The 18908-nt window shown below is 39.5% G+C and overlaps 1 protein-coding gene across 1 annotated transcript in view; it reads left to right on the forward strand.

Annotated features, from left to right (window-relative positions):
* Positions 1–736: 736 nt before the first annotated feature.
* LOC139709548 (uncharacterized) overlaps positions 737–18908 on the forward strand; it is a 91287-nt gene continuing 73115 nt past the window's right edge. The window contains exon 1 of the mRNA XM_071621504.1: positions 737–1271. Within this exon, the coding sequence (XP_071477605.1) occupies positions 1202–1271 (70 nt within the window). The 5' untranslated portion in view covers positions 737–1201. The remainder of the gene's footprint in view (positions 1272–18908) is intronic.

Raw genomic sequence — 18908 nt, forward strand, 5'->3', positions numbered from 1 at the left:
AAATAGCATTCTGCAGAAACGAACGAACATACATACAAACACCCAAATAGATAAGTAACGACGTGCACCTTTCTTCCAGCCAAGATTCATAATACATACATGCGGAGAACTTTTTTTTACAAGCCAATCGACTAATAACGTTTCAATACACAGATTTTTACTGGTTGTGAAAAGCAAGTGTATGGGGCGTATCGGGACAGTTATCCCCCGTGGACAATTCCCTTCCACCCCCAGCTATAATACCGGTTAGTGATAAGGTTAGAGTAGATAATAGGGTTAGGGTTAGGTTTAGGGTTAGGGTTAGAATCGGATTAGGGATAGGATTATGTTCAGGATGATGGTTAAGGTCAGGGGAAGGGTCTGGGGTAATTGTCAAGGGGTTAATGGTCCAAGACCCATATAGAGAAACTGTACGTCAGTCACCGTTCTGTTAGTGGATTGCTACGTACGCCCTAAACCGACACAATAGAATGGGTTAGGACACGTCTGAAGGGAGAATAGTACAACAACGTGCGACTGGAGTTTGATGAGCCCTCAGCCGGAAGCACCGAGCGTTCGTGAAAACAAGGCCGCAGAGCAAACCTTTCCGCTGGCTTTCTACCGCATCCTACGCAGTTCTGCAATCACCACTACGCTTTATATGTCATACCGATGTTGATCAATTCTTTTCGGAAGTAGCTATCTTCCTTCTTTGTACCTCCCCCTTCTCTATCTCTCTCTCCCTGGAAGAGTTTGTGGTCGATCAGTCTCGAGCTGGCACGGGACTACAATGCTAATTTCTGACAGAATCCTTCCGTACCATCCCGAGAACATACCAAGCAACATTGCTCAGGTTTATCAAGGTTAATTGCATTCTCATTGAATGATCACAGCCACAACCCTCCGTTGAACGCTTTCACGTCGTATATTCACTCGATCGGTATCCAGAGTTACGTGATTCCAAAGCGCTCATCGGGGCATCCGATTACATCGGAGGGGCTGGCAGTGTTTGATCGACGTCATCGTTCATTATTTTAACACCATCTGTTTTGCAACAACCACCCTGGATAATTGGAGCGTTTATCACATACCTCACTTTCACTTACTGTTGTCAGGATTTAAGAAGAGAAAAGACTCAAACGAAGCCCTTTAGCAGTTCTTTTCGCGGTGATGCAGGCGAAGGTACTTGGAACAAAGCCCTAAGGGATCAACAACATCGATCATGGCGTTTTGCAGGCGTGTTTTAAACATTGTTTTGGTGGTTACCACTTTCTTCGCGCACACCAGCATTGGTAAGTCGGGATTCCTTACCTCGTCTACCCGTCTCGAGACAGATATTATGTATGCCTGATTATACACACCACAACGTCGTAGAACAAGGTCCGATCTCCTCTTGTTGCCACGGGCGTCTTATTTGGTGGCTGGTCTAGAGTGTATATCCGAAAATGCTTTACTGTATTATTAATACACGAGTACCAGCAAACGTCGGACAAGCGTAGCTTGACATCATTTATGTGGGTGACGAATGCTTTCAACGTGTGTTCAAATGCATGTTGAGTTGAATATAAACCATATCGATTAGGGAACCTACACTGTAAAAACATCGGTGTTAGATTTAACACCACGGGTGTTAAATCTAACACCGATCAAACTTCAATAAAGGACCACACCCACAGGTGTTGAAAATGCACTGTGATGGTGTTGAAAAGTGTTCACCTGACACTTCGTGGTGTTAATATGACACTGTACCTGGTGTTATTTTGACACTGTACTGGTGTTAATTCAAAAATGACACCACATGGTGTTGATTTGATATTTGTTGGTGTTAATATTAATGGTTTAACACCCGTCCAGCTTCAATAAGAGACCACACCAGCTGGTGTTACTGTGGTGTAAATTTATTTTCACATTTTTTCAAAAATCTAGTATTTTAATGTAAAATTCTTGATCGTCTTGTTTAAATGAAAAATCAACAAGAAGTGCAGTTACTAAGAAACTCTTCAAAAAACAGTTTAAAATTTGGAAATGACACCCAGAGGTGTTAATTTAACACCATAAATGATCACCGAAAATTTAACACCAGCTCGGTGTTCACTATTTAACACCGGACTTTTTGCAGTGTACCTGACCATATCACAGTTACATCATAACAGACATACCATGTATTAATAACCCCCCCCCCCCCCCCCCCCAAAAAAAAAAGGAAATGGTTGGTTTAAGGTATAATGTTTCAAGGCATAAGGCATATTTTCTTATATGCCACTAGAAACTAGAAACCTAAAACAGCACTCAGAATACGGGAAGTGAAGAACACAAAGAAAATCACTTTCTAACGTGAAAAAAAAAAGATGTTCATGCCGATAACCCACAAGGAAATATCTGCGAAGAGTCGATATTTTGAATCATTTAGCATTGTGAAAGGAAACGCCGCCTTATGTTTATCATTATTCAACTCTCTGTTTTTTTTTAATATGTACATGAATATACTAAGTGTTATTTCCACTAGATTACATTGATATTGTTCAATCTGAGCCATTAAGTAAGAACCCAACCCTTACCACAAATTCCCACTATCATTGCGGTGGTCATTAACTTATACAATCAAAATAGAAGAAAGTGAGAATTAACTATACTTCATTATGACATTGCTTCATTTCGTTTACATAGTCTCTCAATACTCAATATCATCTACTCCCTTGAGGACTCAAACCGCTCAGTGTATAGGGATACAAATAGTCAAAGTATGTGTGTCTATTGTTGTACGATATTGTGTAACTTGTATATTTTTGTCAAAGAAACCGAAAGTTTTTGCTTTTCTATATTTTGGTGTAAGTTCAAAGAGCAATCGTTAGAGAGTACTCGTAACAAAGCGACCCGGCTCTACAGATAGAAGTCTGTAGAAACAGCAGCAGCAACCACAACAACAACCAAACATCCCACCTGATATAGAATGCTATATCTCTAAATCATCTACGAACACAGATCATACCAGCACATGTTTGTTACAGTTTCACCTGTTGAAGACACTCGAGAAACAACTCTTCATTAAACCACCACTCATTGTTTTATAGCTAACGCTATCACACCTCCAACCTGTTATTTGCAATAGCTCTTATACGCCCACTTTTAGCAGTACAGTACCACCTCCGCTGCACTAATTGTCACTGTTATTTCTGCTATAGTTTCACTAGTACGACAACTATAATATAGAGTTGTTAAATTTCATGCTACTTCTAATTGTGCTAGTTCTGTTTCTACCATTACTTTTACTTTTCCTATTTCTCCAATCTGCACTTCACTGGTATGCTCCTTTTTCATTCTACTGTATTCTGCTACACTACGGATCGACATCTATAATCCGGGCCCTATAAGATGACAACGTTTACTACTATATATACTTGTACAATGATATTGAACAAAACAGATCTCCCTTTGCCAATATCATAGTGCTGTGATAGTCAGTGGAATGTGTGTCCGTCTCTACAATGTATAGAAGGTAGTGATCACAACAAAGTGTATTTCTAACGGAGCCCTATTGTAATGATACACCGATGCCACCATATCATGACCCTGTTTGTGATACCGATTCCATCGTTACATACTCGAGTCAAATTACCATTGTACCGGTTGTAGAGTAGGACTACAGATTGTACTAGTGCCATGTAATGTACATGGTATATAGCTCGTCGCGTGGCGGAAAGGTTTATAAGGGTATACATATATGGCACAGAATATTCATTCTATGCTTCATAGACGGGCAAAGCCACGCAGTAGCAGGGCCTACGCATATCACTTTCATGATAGGCCCTCTATACGTATATACACATTTTTTTTTTTGTTAAAATAGAAGAAATGTAAAGAAAAAATGGGGGCGTGTGCGCCCCCCCCCCCCCCCCTTAATTTTTTGCACGGAATTCTTGGATCCGCCCCTGGTACAGATACGTTAAAGTCAGTAGAAAAAAACTAAAATAAAAGCACCTGGGCGGAGCAGATAATTTCCATCCATATAAACTGTGATTTCCACCATTTGATTTATAGTCCTCCATTGCCATTGCGTATATACTGTGTATACGCAATGGAAATGATACATGATTGAAAATGATTCTGCTACAGATCCTTATAGAACATGACTTATTGTGTCTAACTTATAAATTTATTCCGTTTTAAATTGGTCTTCTCTTGAATCTAGATATAGGAAGCAGTTGAACATGTTTGTATTTAGATCAACTCATAATATATTATCCTCATCCATGAATGATATATTCCAGCCTTCCTGTTACTCCTATTCTCTTCGTATAACGCAGGTAAAACATTGTTCTCCCGAAGCCTCGTACTGAGTATTGTAAAAGGACAACACATTGTAGGGGATCGATGCAATACAATTCACTGTCTTTATACCTTGAAATTGACCTCAAGTCCGGATATATTTTTTAAGGGATTAGAAAATTGTACTTCTGATTATTTATTATGATTATTGTTTATGTAACATGTAGGTGTATATTCCGGGTCTAGGAACAGTACCCCCTGGAAAACCACCCTCCGGATAACTACCACCCGGATAATTCCCCCCTCCCAGGACAATTCCCCCTAGGGCAACTACCCCCCCCCCCCCCCGGACAACTATCCTCCTAGGGCAATTACCCTCCAGGGCAATTACCCCCTAAGATAACTACCCCCCGAACAACTACCCTCCAAGGGCAATCACCCCCAGGGTAATTCCCCCCCCCCCTTAGGACAACTACCCCCTGGGTAACTACCCCTTGGATGTATACCCCCGGATGTATACCCCCGGGATAGCTACCCCCTGGATAACTACCCCCCGAGAACTACCCCCTGGGTAACTACCCCCCTCCCGATAACTACCCCCTGGATAACTGCCCCCGGATATCTACCCCCTGGATAACTACCCCCCGGAGAACTACCCCCTGGGTAACTACCCCCCGGAGAACTACCCCCCGGGTAACTTCCCCCCGAAAACTACCCCGTGGATAACTACCCCCGGATAACTACCCCCGGATAACTACCCCGGATAACTACCACCCGGATAACTACCCCCGGATAATTACCACCCGGATAACTATCCCCAGGTTAACTACCCCTCCCCCGATAACTAGGCCCCAAGATAACCACCCTCCGATAACTTCCCAAGGATGATTACCCCGGATAAGTTGGCCTACAACTCCCCCTCTCCTATAACTATCAAGAGGAAAATTACCCCCAGGACAGTGCCCCAGGTCAATTACCCCCTGGATAACCACCTCCCGGGTCATTGCCCTCCCCCGTCTTACTTTTACTAAAACTCTCGCTTTTAATAAAAGAAATAAAAAGACTATTATTACTTCAGAAAACGAAGTTCTTTGTATTATTTGTCAGGAATCACGGAGATGCCATACTGATACTTAACCTTATGAAAACAACATCTTAAAGATTTACGATTTGTATTGTTTGTATTTAGGACGATTTATGTACAAGCTTAATTTCTCCCTTCTGTATTTTGACTCTATGTTCATCAAAAATGAAACTGTCCCTGCATATCCTTGCTTATGTTAAGTGAATATGAAATGCAGTGAAACCAACTCTCATTTTCTTATGTCTTATGTGTTCTAACGGTAGAAAATGACACGCCAAAAGAGTAAATGATGACAGTGTAAGAGAAAGGTGCATTAATGTACATGACCTTTGTCTTCTGATATTATAGTGTTATAAACTTATGTCAGGACTGACAACTTTCATAAAACCGTGGCCGGATCCTAGCAGAAATTATGGCTTTATATCGAAGGGGTCCCTTGCTTATGTTAAGTGAATATGAAATGCAGTGAAATCAACTCTCATTTTCTTATGTCTTATGTGTTCTAACGGTAGAAAATGACACGCCAAAAGAGTAAATGATGACAGTGTAAGAGAAAGGTGCATTAATGCACATGAGCTTTGTCTTCTGATATGGTGTTATAAACTTATGGAAAAATTGCAACGGGTGGTAGCTTTCGGGGGGGGGGGGGGAGGAGGGCTGTCCATTGGGTAAGTATCCGGAGGCAGTGATGGTTGGGGGGGGGGGGGGTTGTCGGGGTATAGTTATGGGGTTTATATGGGGGGGTAGTAATCCGGGGTGGTAGTTATCCTGGGGGTAGTTATGGGGGGGGGGGGTAGTTATCCGGGTGGTAGTTATCCTGGGGGTAGTTATCCGGGTGGTAGTTATCCGGGTGGTAGTTACCCAGGGGGTAGTTATCCGGGTGGTAGTTATCCTGGGGGGTAGTTATCCGGGGGGGTAGTTACCCAGGGGGGTAGTTCTCCGGGAGTAGTTATCCAGGTGGCAATTATCCAGCGGGTAGTTCTCCGGGGGGTAGTTATCCAGGGGGTAGTTATCCGGGTGGTAGTTATCTGGGTGGTAGTTATCCGGGGGTAGTTATCTAGGGGGTAGTTACCCAGGGGGTAGTTATCGGGGGGGGGGGGGTAGATGTCCTAGGGGTAATTACCCTTGTGGGTAGTTGCCCTAGGAGGGTAGATGACCGGGTGGTAGTTGTCCTAGGGGGGTAATTGCCCTGGAAGGTGATTGCCCTAGGAGGGTAGTTGTCCGGAGGGGTAGTTGCCCCTAGGGGGGAATAGACCTGGGGGGAGGGGGTGATCATCCGGATGGTAGTTATCCGGAGGGTAGTTGCCAAGGGGGGTAAGTGCCCGGATACGGTATATTCCTCATTCAGTTTCTCTCTCTGCTGCATATACGTAAATGCCTATGGGGTTTTTTGTGTATATCTTTATCATCGAACTTATAACTGTGTCATTCTCTTGTGAAATATTTCTCGGAATGTTTGTATTTTCTTCTTATTTTTCATTTAAAGGACCCCTTTGTAAAACAGCGCTGTTACGATAACAGTGCTGAGTAGGGTCATCCATCCGTTGAAGGTCCATTTTATGTAATATGTCTTTTTAATGACGAAAAATAAATACAATACAACAATACAACACGCATTTCCAATAGACACCTGCCGGAGGATCCGAGAAGTAGAAAAAAGAAGAAATCTTCGGTGCATTGTCATATTTTACAGAGACCAAGTGGATTAACTTCTTGGAGATTTTTCTGGCAAAGATATATTTTGTGCCCCTCGTCACGTGAAAGGATTTCCGTACTCCAACATCTTCAACAACAGGAAAGTTGTTCCCCTCCTCCCTCCTCCCCCAAAAAAAGCGTGCGTTTGGAAACTTATTTCCGGGACTGTGCCCCACTTTATGTTTGTCACATGTACTGGAAGCCGAAACCCGTAAGGCCTGCAAGACATTAAAGGAACTATACCATGCAATGTACAATGTAGGCCTAAGTGTACGTTGACTTGTGTTAATTCATGACGTGCCCTCAACGTCACTCATGATGGTAAATCAAAATACATGTCATTATATATGTTTTATAATATTTTTCTACTATTTTTCTTCAGATTATTTGGATACGAACACACACACACACACACACACACACACACACAAATCCAAACCAAGATTCTGCCAGTGGCATATCTCCTGTCAATTAATACTGAAAGGATTAACAACAACAACAACAAATTCGCCGAGATTAGAAATAATTTGCCTGTTTCCATGTTATATAATTTTCAAAAGACATTGCAGGGAAGCATTACGTTCAGTCATAGGGGAAGCTGCAATCCGACGTCTTTTGTTAATCATAAATCACTATCTTACCTGTGATTGACAGATGATGTCATTGACAGAATCTTGGCATGGGAGATTTTTATTATCATTTTGTTTTTATTTCTTTGGCGGGGGCGTATCCAAGTAAGTAAAAAAATATATATGTATAAATAAAATTATTACAAAACATATGGAACATATGAAGACATATATCAGACATTGAGTGGTGATCAGGGTATAAAGAATGAATACAAGTCATCATGAATTTTCATTGGATAGTCCCTTTTAGACACAGGCACTTTGTCATCAACGGATTTTTGACCATTATAATGCAGCCTTCTCACGATAAAGTGTACACGCTGTTATCATTACTATGCAAGCGTGCCTGCGGTGTTATAGAAGGAAGCGCCTGTTGGCTGCAAGCAGTTTCGTCGATATACCAAGGCGGTATCGATGAACTGGGTCTCTCCCACCACTACACTTCTACGAAAATGCGAAAAAAAAATGCCCGCAAGACTGGTCAATTCCACCGATAAACGCTGTATAGTCTTGAATGTTTCTGTTATCAACCGCTTTTCTTATCCGCCCAAACTTGCAAGTTAAAGGACCAACTGGTAATGATAATATTTATTGTGTCACATGACGGCATATAGCAAGTTTATTCGATCGTGTGTGGTATTTGATTTTTATTTAATTTTGGTATTCGAACAGAACGCAACAACGCCATGAATAAATAACATATTCTTTACACGAGATGGAATACAAGGCATTGTATGATGGTGGATGGTCCTTTTAGGAAGTGATGCTACCAGAGGGGTCTGAAAGGAAATCACAAACTTTTTTGTTCCGTCGAAACAAAAACAAAACCCAGCAAATTGAAAGACTTCACATATCCTCCAAACGTGCTCGGACCGAATTGACTTAAAAGTAAATCTTCAACGGGAAACGTAGACCTGTTAAAATTTATGAACATATAATGGCTTGTCAACATAATATAAAGATTTCCACATACAACTAGAACTCTCTTTATTCACCTCATGTATCAACACAGTTGTCAGCCCAATGTCATAACATTTCAACTTTTATATTGGAAACTCTGTGGCCCGACTTCACAAAGGTGGTACAAATGAAACCATGGTTTAAACCATGAACAAAAACCATGAAGCGCCAAGTGTCACACGGAATATTTCGTTACGAAACAGGTCATTTCCATCGACAAAATGACCGTTTCTTTAACGAAATTATCATTTCGTGGACGAAATGTTAATTTAGTTACAAAATGTTGCCATTACATTACAAAATAATCATTTCACCGACGAAATGACTGATTTCGTAACGAAATATTCCATGCAACACTTGGCGCTCCATGGTTTTTGTCCATGGTTTTTGTCCATGGTTTAAACCATGGTTTCATTTGTACCACCTTCGTGAATTCGGGCTTTTCAGTTCAATTCATTTCGATGCAAGTAAATGTAATGATTTCATATGAAGTCAATATTTCATGTGCAAAGATGACAAGGAAACTACTAATAGGCCTGTAGCTTGAGGGTTGTGATTAACCTACCTTAAATGTTTGTTCGACGATATTGAGGTGACTTTCACATTCATGCCTTTTTTTATCAGGTCACAGTAAAGGTTTGCCTTAAATGTTTTGTCTCAATGTCTCATCAATATTCAGCGCATGGATAAGGAAAGAATAAAGTTACATGGATGACTCATCGTGTCAGAGTGCGACTTGTGTGCATCCTTTTCTTTTCTTTTTTTTCCCATGCAGTCTGGGTAATTGTCGTGTGTAAATATCATCTCATTCCATATCAACCTATATATTTTCATTTCCAACAAAGATTCAATTACGGTAAAACATTTGCACAAAATAAATACTAACAGCATATTGTTCTAAAGGAAAATAGTGTGAATGGTTTTTGTGTATTAGTTTCCTTTCAATCAGTTCTTTCTTTCAGAATTTAGGAAAATGAGGAATATCATAATGATGGTTCTGATGCACTCTTAAAAATCGTAATATTGGGAAAATTTAGTTGGGTAATTGTTGGCTGGTAAAAAAAGATCATCATTCTGGGCAACTATCGCCCAATTGAGCTTTTAGGTGATTAAACCAACATTGGGCAATTATTTTTACTTAAATATTGGGCGAATATTTACCAACAGAATTGGTAATGGAGAGCTGGGTACTTTTTGCCCCGCTGTTGTGTAAGTGACGCGTTCCCTTTGCGTGTTGGGTAATTTTTGTTGGGCAACTGATACTTGGGTAGAAATTCGCCTCATACAATTTACCAACATTATTTTGTTCATTTAGCCTGGGTATTTCTTACCAGTACTTGGATAATTTTGTTACGTTCCTTTCTAAGTTGGTAAATTTTCATGGACAAGTAAAAAAGTCTGTGCGTGTACGCGTGTAAGTGTGTATGTATGTGACGGTGTGCATGTGTGTGTATGTGTGTGTGTGTGTGTGTGGTATAGGCCTATGTACGGAAGGATGGCCGAACCTTACGATTTTGTGGGTACCAAGAATTACTATAGAGTGTTCTCCGTTTTAGGAATGGGAGGGGGGGGGGGGACAACACACACACACACAGACACGGTATTGTCTATATATATATATATATATATATATATATATATATATATATATACATCTATATATAAATATTATAATTAATATATAAAAGCAAGAGCTACATTGTGGACGTATTTTGACATAGTTTTCTTACGTTTCCCTTTATTCCGTCAACACCGGAGGGGTTAAAAAATCAACATTGTGGGAGTATCTGTCTGTGGGAGTAAACTACAGGATACTCCTACAATATTGCTAGCTTGTGTTTTGTGTGTGTGTGTGTGTGTGTGTCGGTTTGTGTGCAAATAGTTAAGTAGATGACACAATTTGAAATCCATATACCTGACTGTACTTGCTTACCACTTCATTCCAGATTAAAACCCAGTAACTAAACATTGAAATTTTGATACCAGTTGATACCAGTTGGTTTCTACTGGGTTTTTTGCTCATGAATATTCATAGGCTATTCAAGTTCTCTCCGTGAAGAAGATAAAATATTGTTAAATTTGGTGTTTTTTCATGATTTCAATTAACTCTGAAATGTCTTAAATGTAGTAGAAAATTATTGCCGTGATATTCACAATTTCAACTTGTACCTTTGATGAGGTATTTTCATATTTTTATAATAAAAGTGTAATCTACGTGGTAACCGTGTCTTAAAGCATTACAACTAAATGGCCATATATTATTTATTATGTGAACGAAATATCCCTGGTACTAACTAGGTCTAGGATGTAGGCTAAGCCTAGGATGTAGGCTAAGCCTAGATGTTCTTGTATGTATAGGCTTTACGACTAGCTGAAGGATTATGATAGGTTAGATATGAACAATGTCTAAGTGACATACACATGTTCTGGTAAACACCCATACATCAAAATTTAACCAAAATTCAAATTACTAAACAGTTGGACAAATGGAAGTTGGGCAATATCTAATTGGGTGAAATTGGTTAGGCAAATGATTACCCAACTCAAAATATAACCAACGGTTGGGAAATTGCAAAGTTGGGGAAAGTCTGATTGGTCAACAGCTGATGGGCAATTCAATTTGCCCAACCACATAGCAAACTCATTACCCAACATCAGTTGGGCAGATTTTAACCAATAGTTGTGTGGACAGTATGTTGCCCAGTGTTGGTTAAAAGTTGGGCATTTTTTTGCCCAACTATTTTAAGAGTGTAGTGATTTTTCTTAAATCGACATTATCGACAAAATTTGGTGTAATAGTACTGTGACCATTACATAAATGTGGCAACAATCATTTTCACTTTTCTCTTTGTCGTAAACTGGAACGTAAACAGGGAAGCACCGTTGATACTGCGTTTTACATTGTTATCGTATGAACATATCCGTTGTGTCCGTGAACATGAATACTTCCCAGTGCTCTTTGAGCATCCCTTCCTCTTTAAAAGAGAAAAAATAACTATAAAGTTTATATTTCTCTTGTTTGTTTCGTGGACCCTGTCGTGAATTGTTTCCGTGTCATAAGTGATGTCTTCCATATGGGAACGAATTTCCTGCCCTATGGTATCCTGCATCATGTAATATAACCCATGACAACAAAACGCTGCCACATGGAACAGTGATGCAAAACATCCATCCGAACTGAGTGAACCATTAAAGTGCAGGCAAGAAAGACATTTTCACATAACTCGGAAAGTCGACTTAATTAGGACGAATTTTGGAATTTTATAGTTCCACGTGTTTACACATAAGTATATTGGTCCCTATTCTGGTTACAGTTCGTTATTCCGAAGGTTCGTTGATCCGAAAATGGAATGAGATCGTAATTCCGAAGGGTCGTTATTCCGAAGGTCTACTTTGCCGAGCTTTGCCGAAGATTGGATATTCCAAAATTTCCTCTTTTCGGAAATGAAATAAAGTTCGTAATTCCGAAGATTTGTTAGTAAGCACCTTGAAGCTCTTCATTTTTGGATTAACAAACCTTCGGAATAACAAACATCACCTCAAAATTTCATCGAGCAGCTACACAGAGGTGATGACGTCATCAACTCGCAACGCGAGAGAAAGAAATAACGTAAGTGTAGTATACATATGCACATATTAAACGGGTTAGTCAAATACCGGTTAGTGATTGGCTAAACACAGTCACGTGATGGAGGCACATTGGCTATGTTCGCCCATTGGCAGAACATTTTGGTAATGTTCTCCCATGGAAAAACATTTTCACGTTACAAATGACAAACGATACCAAACGATTGAACGATCATATTTTTCACGCAGTAACCCATGATGGTATTTGACTAACCCATATAATATAACAGATGATTATTTTTATTGTCGGGAACATGTACCAAACGTTCCACCCTCAGGGTTTGAAATGCTATTTCGGGAGGCTATAAGTCCCTCGACTTCGTCTCGGGACTTATAAGCTCCCTCATTAGCATTTCAAACCCTTCGGGTGGAACATTCGGTATGTTCCCTCCCCCGCCAGTCATCATCTATAATCAATGATGTTAGGCATCAAGGATCTCGTGGTTCTGTTCGCTAGTGTAGCAACCACAACCATCTCTCCCTAAAAAGCATTATTGCTAGGTTACTACAATTAAGACAACGAAATTTGATAAGAAGAAAAAGAATGGTTATGACTTTATGTTACTAAAAGGAGGTAAAAATACATATGTGTAGGTCAGAAGAAGATTGTGGGGTTATGCAAACATCGTTGTCGGTAAGATTGATCTAAAGGAGAATGCTAAATCGCTGGCTTGCCATCCTGAAAGTTATAGGTTCTAAGGAGAAAAAAACGATCACATACACATATGTATCTATGGACAATTTCACGAGGTTTTAAATGGGGACCAAAGTTGTGTTGGTATTATGTCCTGCATGTTGCCCAACCCATAGTATCTTACAAGTTAGCTGTGTCTCTTACAAAGCACGGGATATATTTATTGGTACATGTACAGTGTATGATACTGACTATACGCATACAATAGCTGACGTGTATTCAGGATGTACGAGATTGGTTTTTACAGGATGAAGGTTTAAGGCAACAGACGGTAACATACCATTCGAACGTCTGGGCAAGTGCCAAAAAATATGAGGAAGGATTTTCTTAAGTTTCGTTGTTGTTGTTTTTTTGGGGGGGTTAAAGAACATTGTGGCTGTTCACTGCTCACACCCACACACATACAAACATGGCTCACCGGGCTTTTCAATAATGTTCAAGTAATAGCAAACATCACTCTCATTTCAATCTTATAATTTTGATTCATTCCTGCAGCTTTTTTTCAAAGGTACAATGTACAAAATGTAGATACAACAATAACATGAAGATAATGGTACAACTAGAATTTTGCAAACAATTCAGTGAATCACATTGATGCAAAATGCAGTGGATTACTGCATTTTCGTTTCTTCTATTATAGCTTGGTTGAAACTGTTGCAGTGGCCGTCGCAATTAATAAACACACAAAATGACGCTTGATGAGATGATAGTCCTTTTCTCAAAACAGAACGACTAAAAACTGTTTACACATGGCACAAAGTAATGAAACACTGGTCTGACTGTCCCCAACTGGAAGGGGGGGGGGGGGGAGGTGGAGGAAGAGGGACATATTTTTTCTCCCATCACATGCTGAACCTTCTGTTTGTATTTTGTATAACCTGCCATGAGTATCGCTGTTACATTGGCAAAGTCATTTAACGGTGTGGACACAACCATAGACAGACAGACATCCACACACTCACGCACACACACACACACACACACACACACACACACACACACACACACACACACAAATGGTATCGTTAGTCTTTTCCCTCCGAGATATGGTAAAACTCCCATATGGACTAAGTGCTTGACACATTGTTTCAGCGAGCCATGAGCTAACATACTGACATAATGCCTGCGTTGCCGAGTCTCCTTCTTGTTTTTTTTTCATTTTCCAGGACAAACCCCCCCCCCAAAAAAAGGATCACATACCTCTCTTTCTAAAACTATGTGACTTTAACCAAATTTTATCTGACCAGGGGGTGTTTCATAAAGCTGTTCTTAAAGTTACGAACAACTTAAGAACGACTGGTGATTAGTTCTTTCGCTGAATTATTGAAATATAGCACATCAAAACGTGCTCCAGTCGTTCTTAAGTCGTTTGTAACTTTAAGAACAGCTTTATGAAACAACCCCCCCCCCACTTCTTTTATTTGTACAGTGTTCAGTGCAACAAACTTTCTCATGGATTCACTCCCCTGTCGTAACATTCGAAAGCAAACATAACTGCTGTGAGTAGGTCATTAATATGGAGAAAAAAAAAGAGAAAGTTTTCACATCATGCAACACTCAACTTGTTAATAGGGTATTATCTCACAGTGGGATAGAGGAACAGTACACAGTGGGATAGAGGAACGTACCATTCAGTAATCAACTATTGTGTACATCAGCATTGTGTGCCTACGATTATCGACTATTGTAATGTACAACAGGGACAGCGGCCCGGGGGGAGGGGGTGACGGAGGAGGTAGGAGGGGGGCTGGTTAAAAAAATGAATAAATAAACACACACACACACACACACACACACACACACACACACACACACACACATGAACAATCAGAAAAGCCCCAAACCCGTGATTTTTCTGACTATTCCAAAAGTTTTCCCATATAATAGGCCTACATACGTGGATTCAGCGCATGCAGAATGAGTGGTGAAAACAGGAAATTTAGGAAAAATCGAAGAATTCGAAAAGAAAGGAATTACAGACATTCTTATTTCTACAGGTCGTCCGACTAGCTCTTGACTCCAAACTTCTCCTAAAGGTACATAATAAAGTGTATCTATACCTTGACCCATTTGAACGAGATGTCAAGGGCATATTATTGCAATTGATGAACAAATTTTGATCTGCGAAATTTCTCACTCATTCTTCAAAGTGGATATTAAAACTACTTTCACTCCATCACTTCTCTAGGCAATTATTCTGTATGGAAATTAAAGAGGCATTCCAGACGATTTTCATAATTTCACATCATGTAGTACATAAATCGACAACACCATGTATAGATTTGTTGAATTTATTGTGGTTCTTGAGCAGAGAAACAATACTTTGAAAAACCTTAAACAAATTACACTGAACAAGGATGATGACATAGAAGGTTCACATATTTCAGAAATGTATCAGTGTAATTACATTACAATAACGCTTGCTTGCGAGTTCACCTGTGTATAATCTATGCATGCCTTCTTCTTTTGTTCTGCTTCCTTGAGCCCCAACTCATGCATTCTTATGGTGACTCTGCCATTTCATCATTCTTGTTCATTGCAATTTGTTCTAAATCTTAAAAATATTCTTATTCTTCATCCCAATCATCACAAATTCTGAAACTCTGTCCTCAGTATAACTAATTTATAGTTGTTCAAATGTAAAAATCTGAAAATCATCCGGAGATCTCCTTTAAGATGTATAGCATATGATTATAATCAAAGAGATGTGTAAGGGCATATTAATTATATAGGCCTGCAATGTTAATGAAGTTGGTAAAGATTGATGTAATTTTAAAGCAATGCCATACAGAGGGTAAATTGAATTACATCAACTCAACTCCAATCAACTCAACTCAACGTAACTCAACTCAACTCAAATCAAATCAATTTATATCAGAGGTCTTGGTATGTTTAGTCAAGGCGGCATATGTCATGGAATTAACTAACGCGTTTAAATTTCATGAACGGATTTTCTTCAAACTGCCATGCAATATACATTGTATTCCAACTATCTTTCTGCATTTGCTCAAATTCACGCATGCGTTTGGACAAACGTTCATTTTATACATTATTTCATTTCCCCAATATATGAAACAATACAAAGCATTCAAGTATAAATGCATCCATCTACTGACACTGTCTGGTTGTCTTGCTGCAAAATTTGAGCGGAAAGAATCTAAATCCGTTCAATCCGATAGCCTACATATGCGGCAAAATATGCAGTATGTCCTGTGATGTCCAGAGTCAATCTTACGTATAATGTGTTAAATGGAGCGGCCTCGGTATTACATCAACTTATCTATCGAGGTTAACCTTCAACCTCCTGCCATGCACACAAACCATCGATGTGTATTATACGGAAGTCGCTTCGCCTTTACGCGTGTAAGACTTCAAATCTTTCAACAAAACGACCACGAGAGCGAAATAGCAACTGAGAACAAAACTTTTACAATATTCAGAAAACTACAGACCATGCAGGAAAGATGAACAAAGGCACAGGGAGCTCTGAAAACGACAAAGAAAGGGAACAAAACCAATGATAAAAGGGAAAACGGGTATAATCCTTAGAAGGTAAAAAAAAAAACCTGCTGTGAAGATAGACGGGGAAAAGCAAAATAACAATGATAGAGAAGAAAAAAAATAAACGTTAGCGCATTTTGAGCATTTGATAATTGAGAAGGTGACCTCGTGACAATTTAGGGTTAGCCCGGGGTACACGGAAGGAAATGGAGGGTTAGTCCTGACAGTGATAGTTCAAGAATTGATAATGCGGTTTGATATTGGGGAAAGGGACGGTTGCGAAACGTGTTATTCAAAATGTTGCACAAGATGTCCGAACACAGGAGAGCATAGCGGCATTGCTGGGCTTTCTACTACTGTGTACTACACTGTTAGAACGGCTCGTTTTCATACCATTGCCTTTTCAATCTTGTATCATATTCTTATAGGTTCGCGAACACATGTATAATCAGTTTTGTATTTTGATTCCGTTTTTGGACTTTGTTCTCGATTTCACTAAAGTAATTGTGTGAAACTGATACCAGAATGTCTGTCATTGTAGGGACTTTAAAGAACAATCGGGATTATCATGGCTTTTTAAGAAAGTTCGTGCCCTACATGGAAAAGACTCATAATTATTCAAAATTTTCTGAGTATTACCGTTGTTGATGGGTTTGGACGCGTGTAGACCTCTGCAGGGATACTTGTTGTTGTTGTTTTTTATTGGACATTCGTTTGAAAAAGAACAGATTGCGGAATGAGGAACAAAGAGTAGAGTCAACTATTTTCAAAACTCATTAATATTTTATGATGGCATGTTGTACACCTATCTCCTCGGCAAGCGGCTAATGTTCCTTCATTATGTACTATATGCTCACCATTCTTGTTCACACCTGACAATGTGTAAGTTATCCTGCCAGAAGTACGGGCTGTTCCCCCAATACGCAATCACGGATGGGACATTTTCCTTCACTAGATAATGGACATGGTTCCGCTTTCTTTACCATGCGTTTCTTATTTCATTTTCAGGACATCAAATATTTTTCCTATCTTTGCAACACAAGTTAGAGCAATCATAAAATACAGGTGACGAAAGCGCTTACAAGGATTGCGTATAGAAATTGAGACTTCTGTCTTGAGATTCTCTATATAGATTGGGGTTATGATAAAGAATGATTAATTGGTTACGTTCAGACGACAAGCCTTAACCTCGAGGTTAGGAAACCTCGAGGTTAGAGCTTGTAGTTAGAGACCGTGAAGACACACTCGTAGTTAGCTATAACCTCGAGGTTAGCTCGATGTTAAGAGCCACGAGAAATCTTATGGTTAGCGCTCTAACCACGAGCCGGGGGGGGGGGGGGGGGGTCCCCCACTCGTAGTTAAGCACCGTGTGGACACAAAAATCAACGCACTCAAAGGGGCAGGAATTTAACCTCGAGGTTTCGTAACCTCGAGGTTAAGATTCGTCGTGTACACACGTCGAAGTTAGGGGGCAAGAGCTTAACCTCGAGGTTTCCTAACCTCGAGTTTATAGGGCTTGTCGTCTGAACGTAACTGCCAAAAAAAAAAGAAGCGCACAAACAAACTTGAATTCAATAAGTACGATCCCTACAACATGGATCCCACATTTAAAGAAAAAAACTAAAAGAGACTGTACTTTCGTGTTTTGTATACTTGCTCTTAGTGACTTTTCTTGGAAGAGTTTGCCAGAAACTATCCATATTTTTTCTCTTTGCCAAGATATATGCTAGCTGGAAGTATGTAACACTGTGGGTAGTGAAATAACGTGGACAGCAGTATAAAATGCATTTCCTTATCGCTTTTTAAATCTATGTTTAGTGCAGTTTTATAGAGTAAAAAATGTATTGGAACTCAGCATTGAGGAAGGTTTACACTATAGTAATGATTGATGATAATATTATGAGACATTGAGACTGATAAAATCACCTAACGCGATCATAGTTACAAGATACGCTGTAAGCAGCCTTTATAAGTCATTCGGGACAAGACTGATTTCGACATAGTTATAACATTATCCCCAAACATCAAACAACAGGTTTCCCTTTCGGTGATCACGATATTAATGGACAAGTCAAGAGCCATTGTAACTTGGTTCGGACACAATACCCTCTTTGGCGAATGGTCGTGAGAACTCAATCGTTTCCTTGACCAAGACATTGACCATCACCTTAATTGCTTCTTCGCGTGGTGTATCAGTTGGAATGCAAATATATATATATATATATATATATATATATATATATATATATATATATATATATATATCTATATATATATATATATATATATATCTATATATATATATATATATATATATATATATATAATTCTCTATTTGTACCGGAAATGCATACTATTGGCCTTGGCGCCGCCTATCGTCCGGTTGATACCGTTAAAGGGAAATTAAACCTTAACCCATTTACTATACACGGGAACATGGCGGCCTGTTTATTAAGTCTTTGAGGATTTCAGA

This window comes from Diadema antillarum, unplaced genomic scaffold (assembly GCF_040938485.1).
Source record: "Diadema antillarum isolate AM-2024a unplaced genomic scaffold, OU_Dant_1.0 seq00001449_RagTag, whole genome shotgun sequence".
In the NCBI taxonomy this organism is placed as follows: Eukaryota; Metazoa; Echinodermata; class Echinoidea; order Diadematoida; family Diadematidae; genus Diadema; species Diadema antillarum.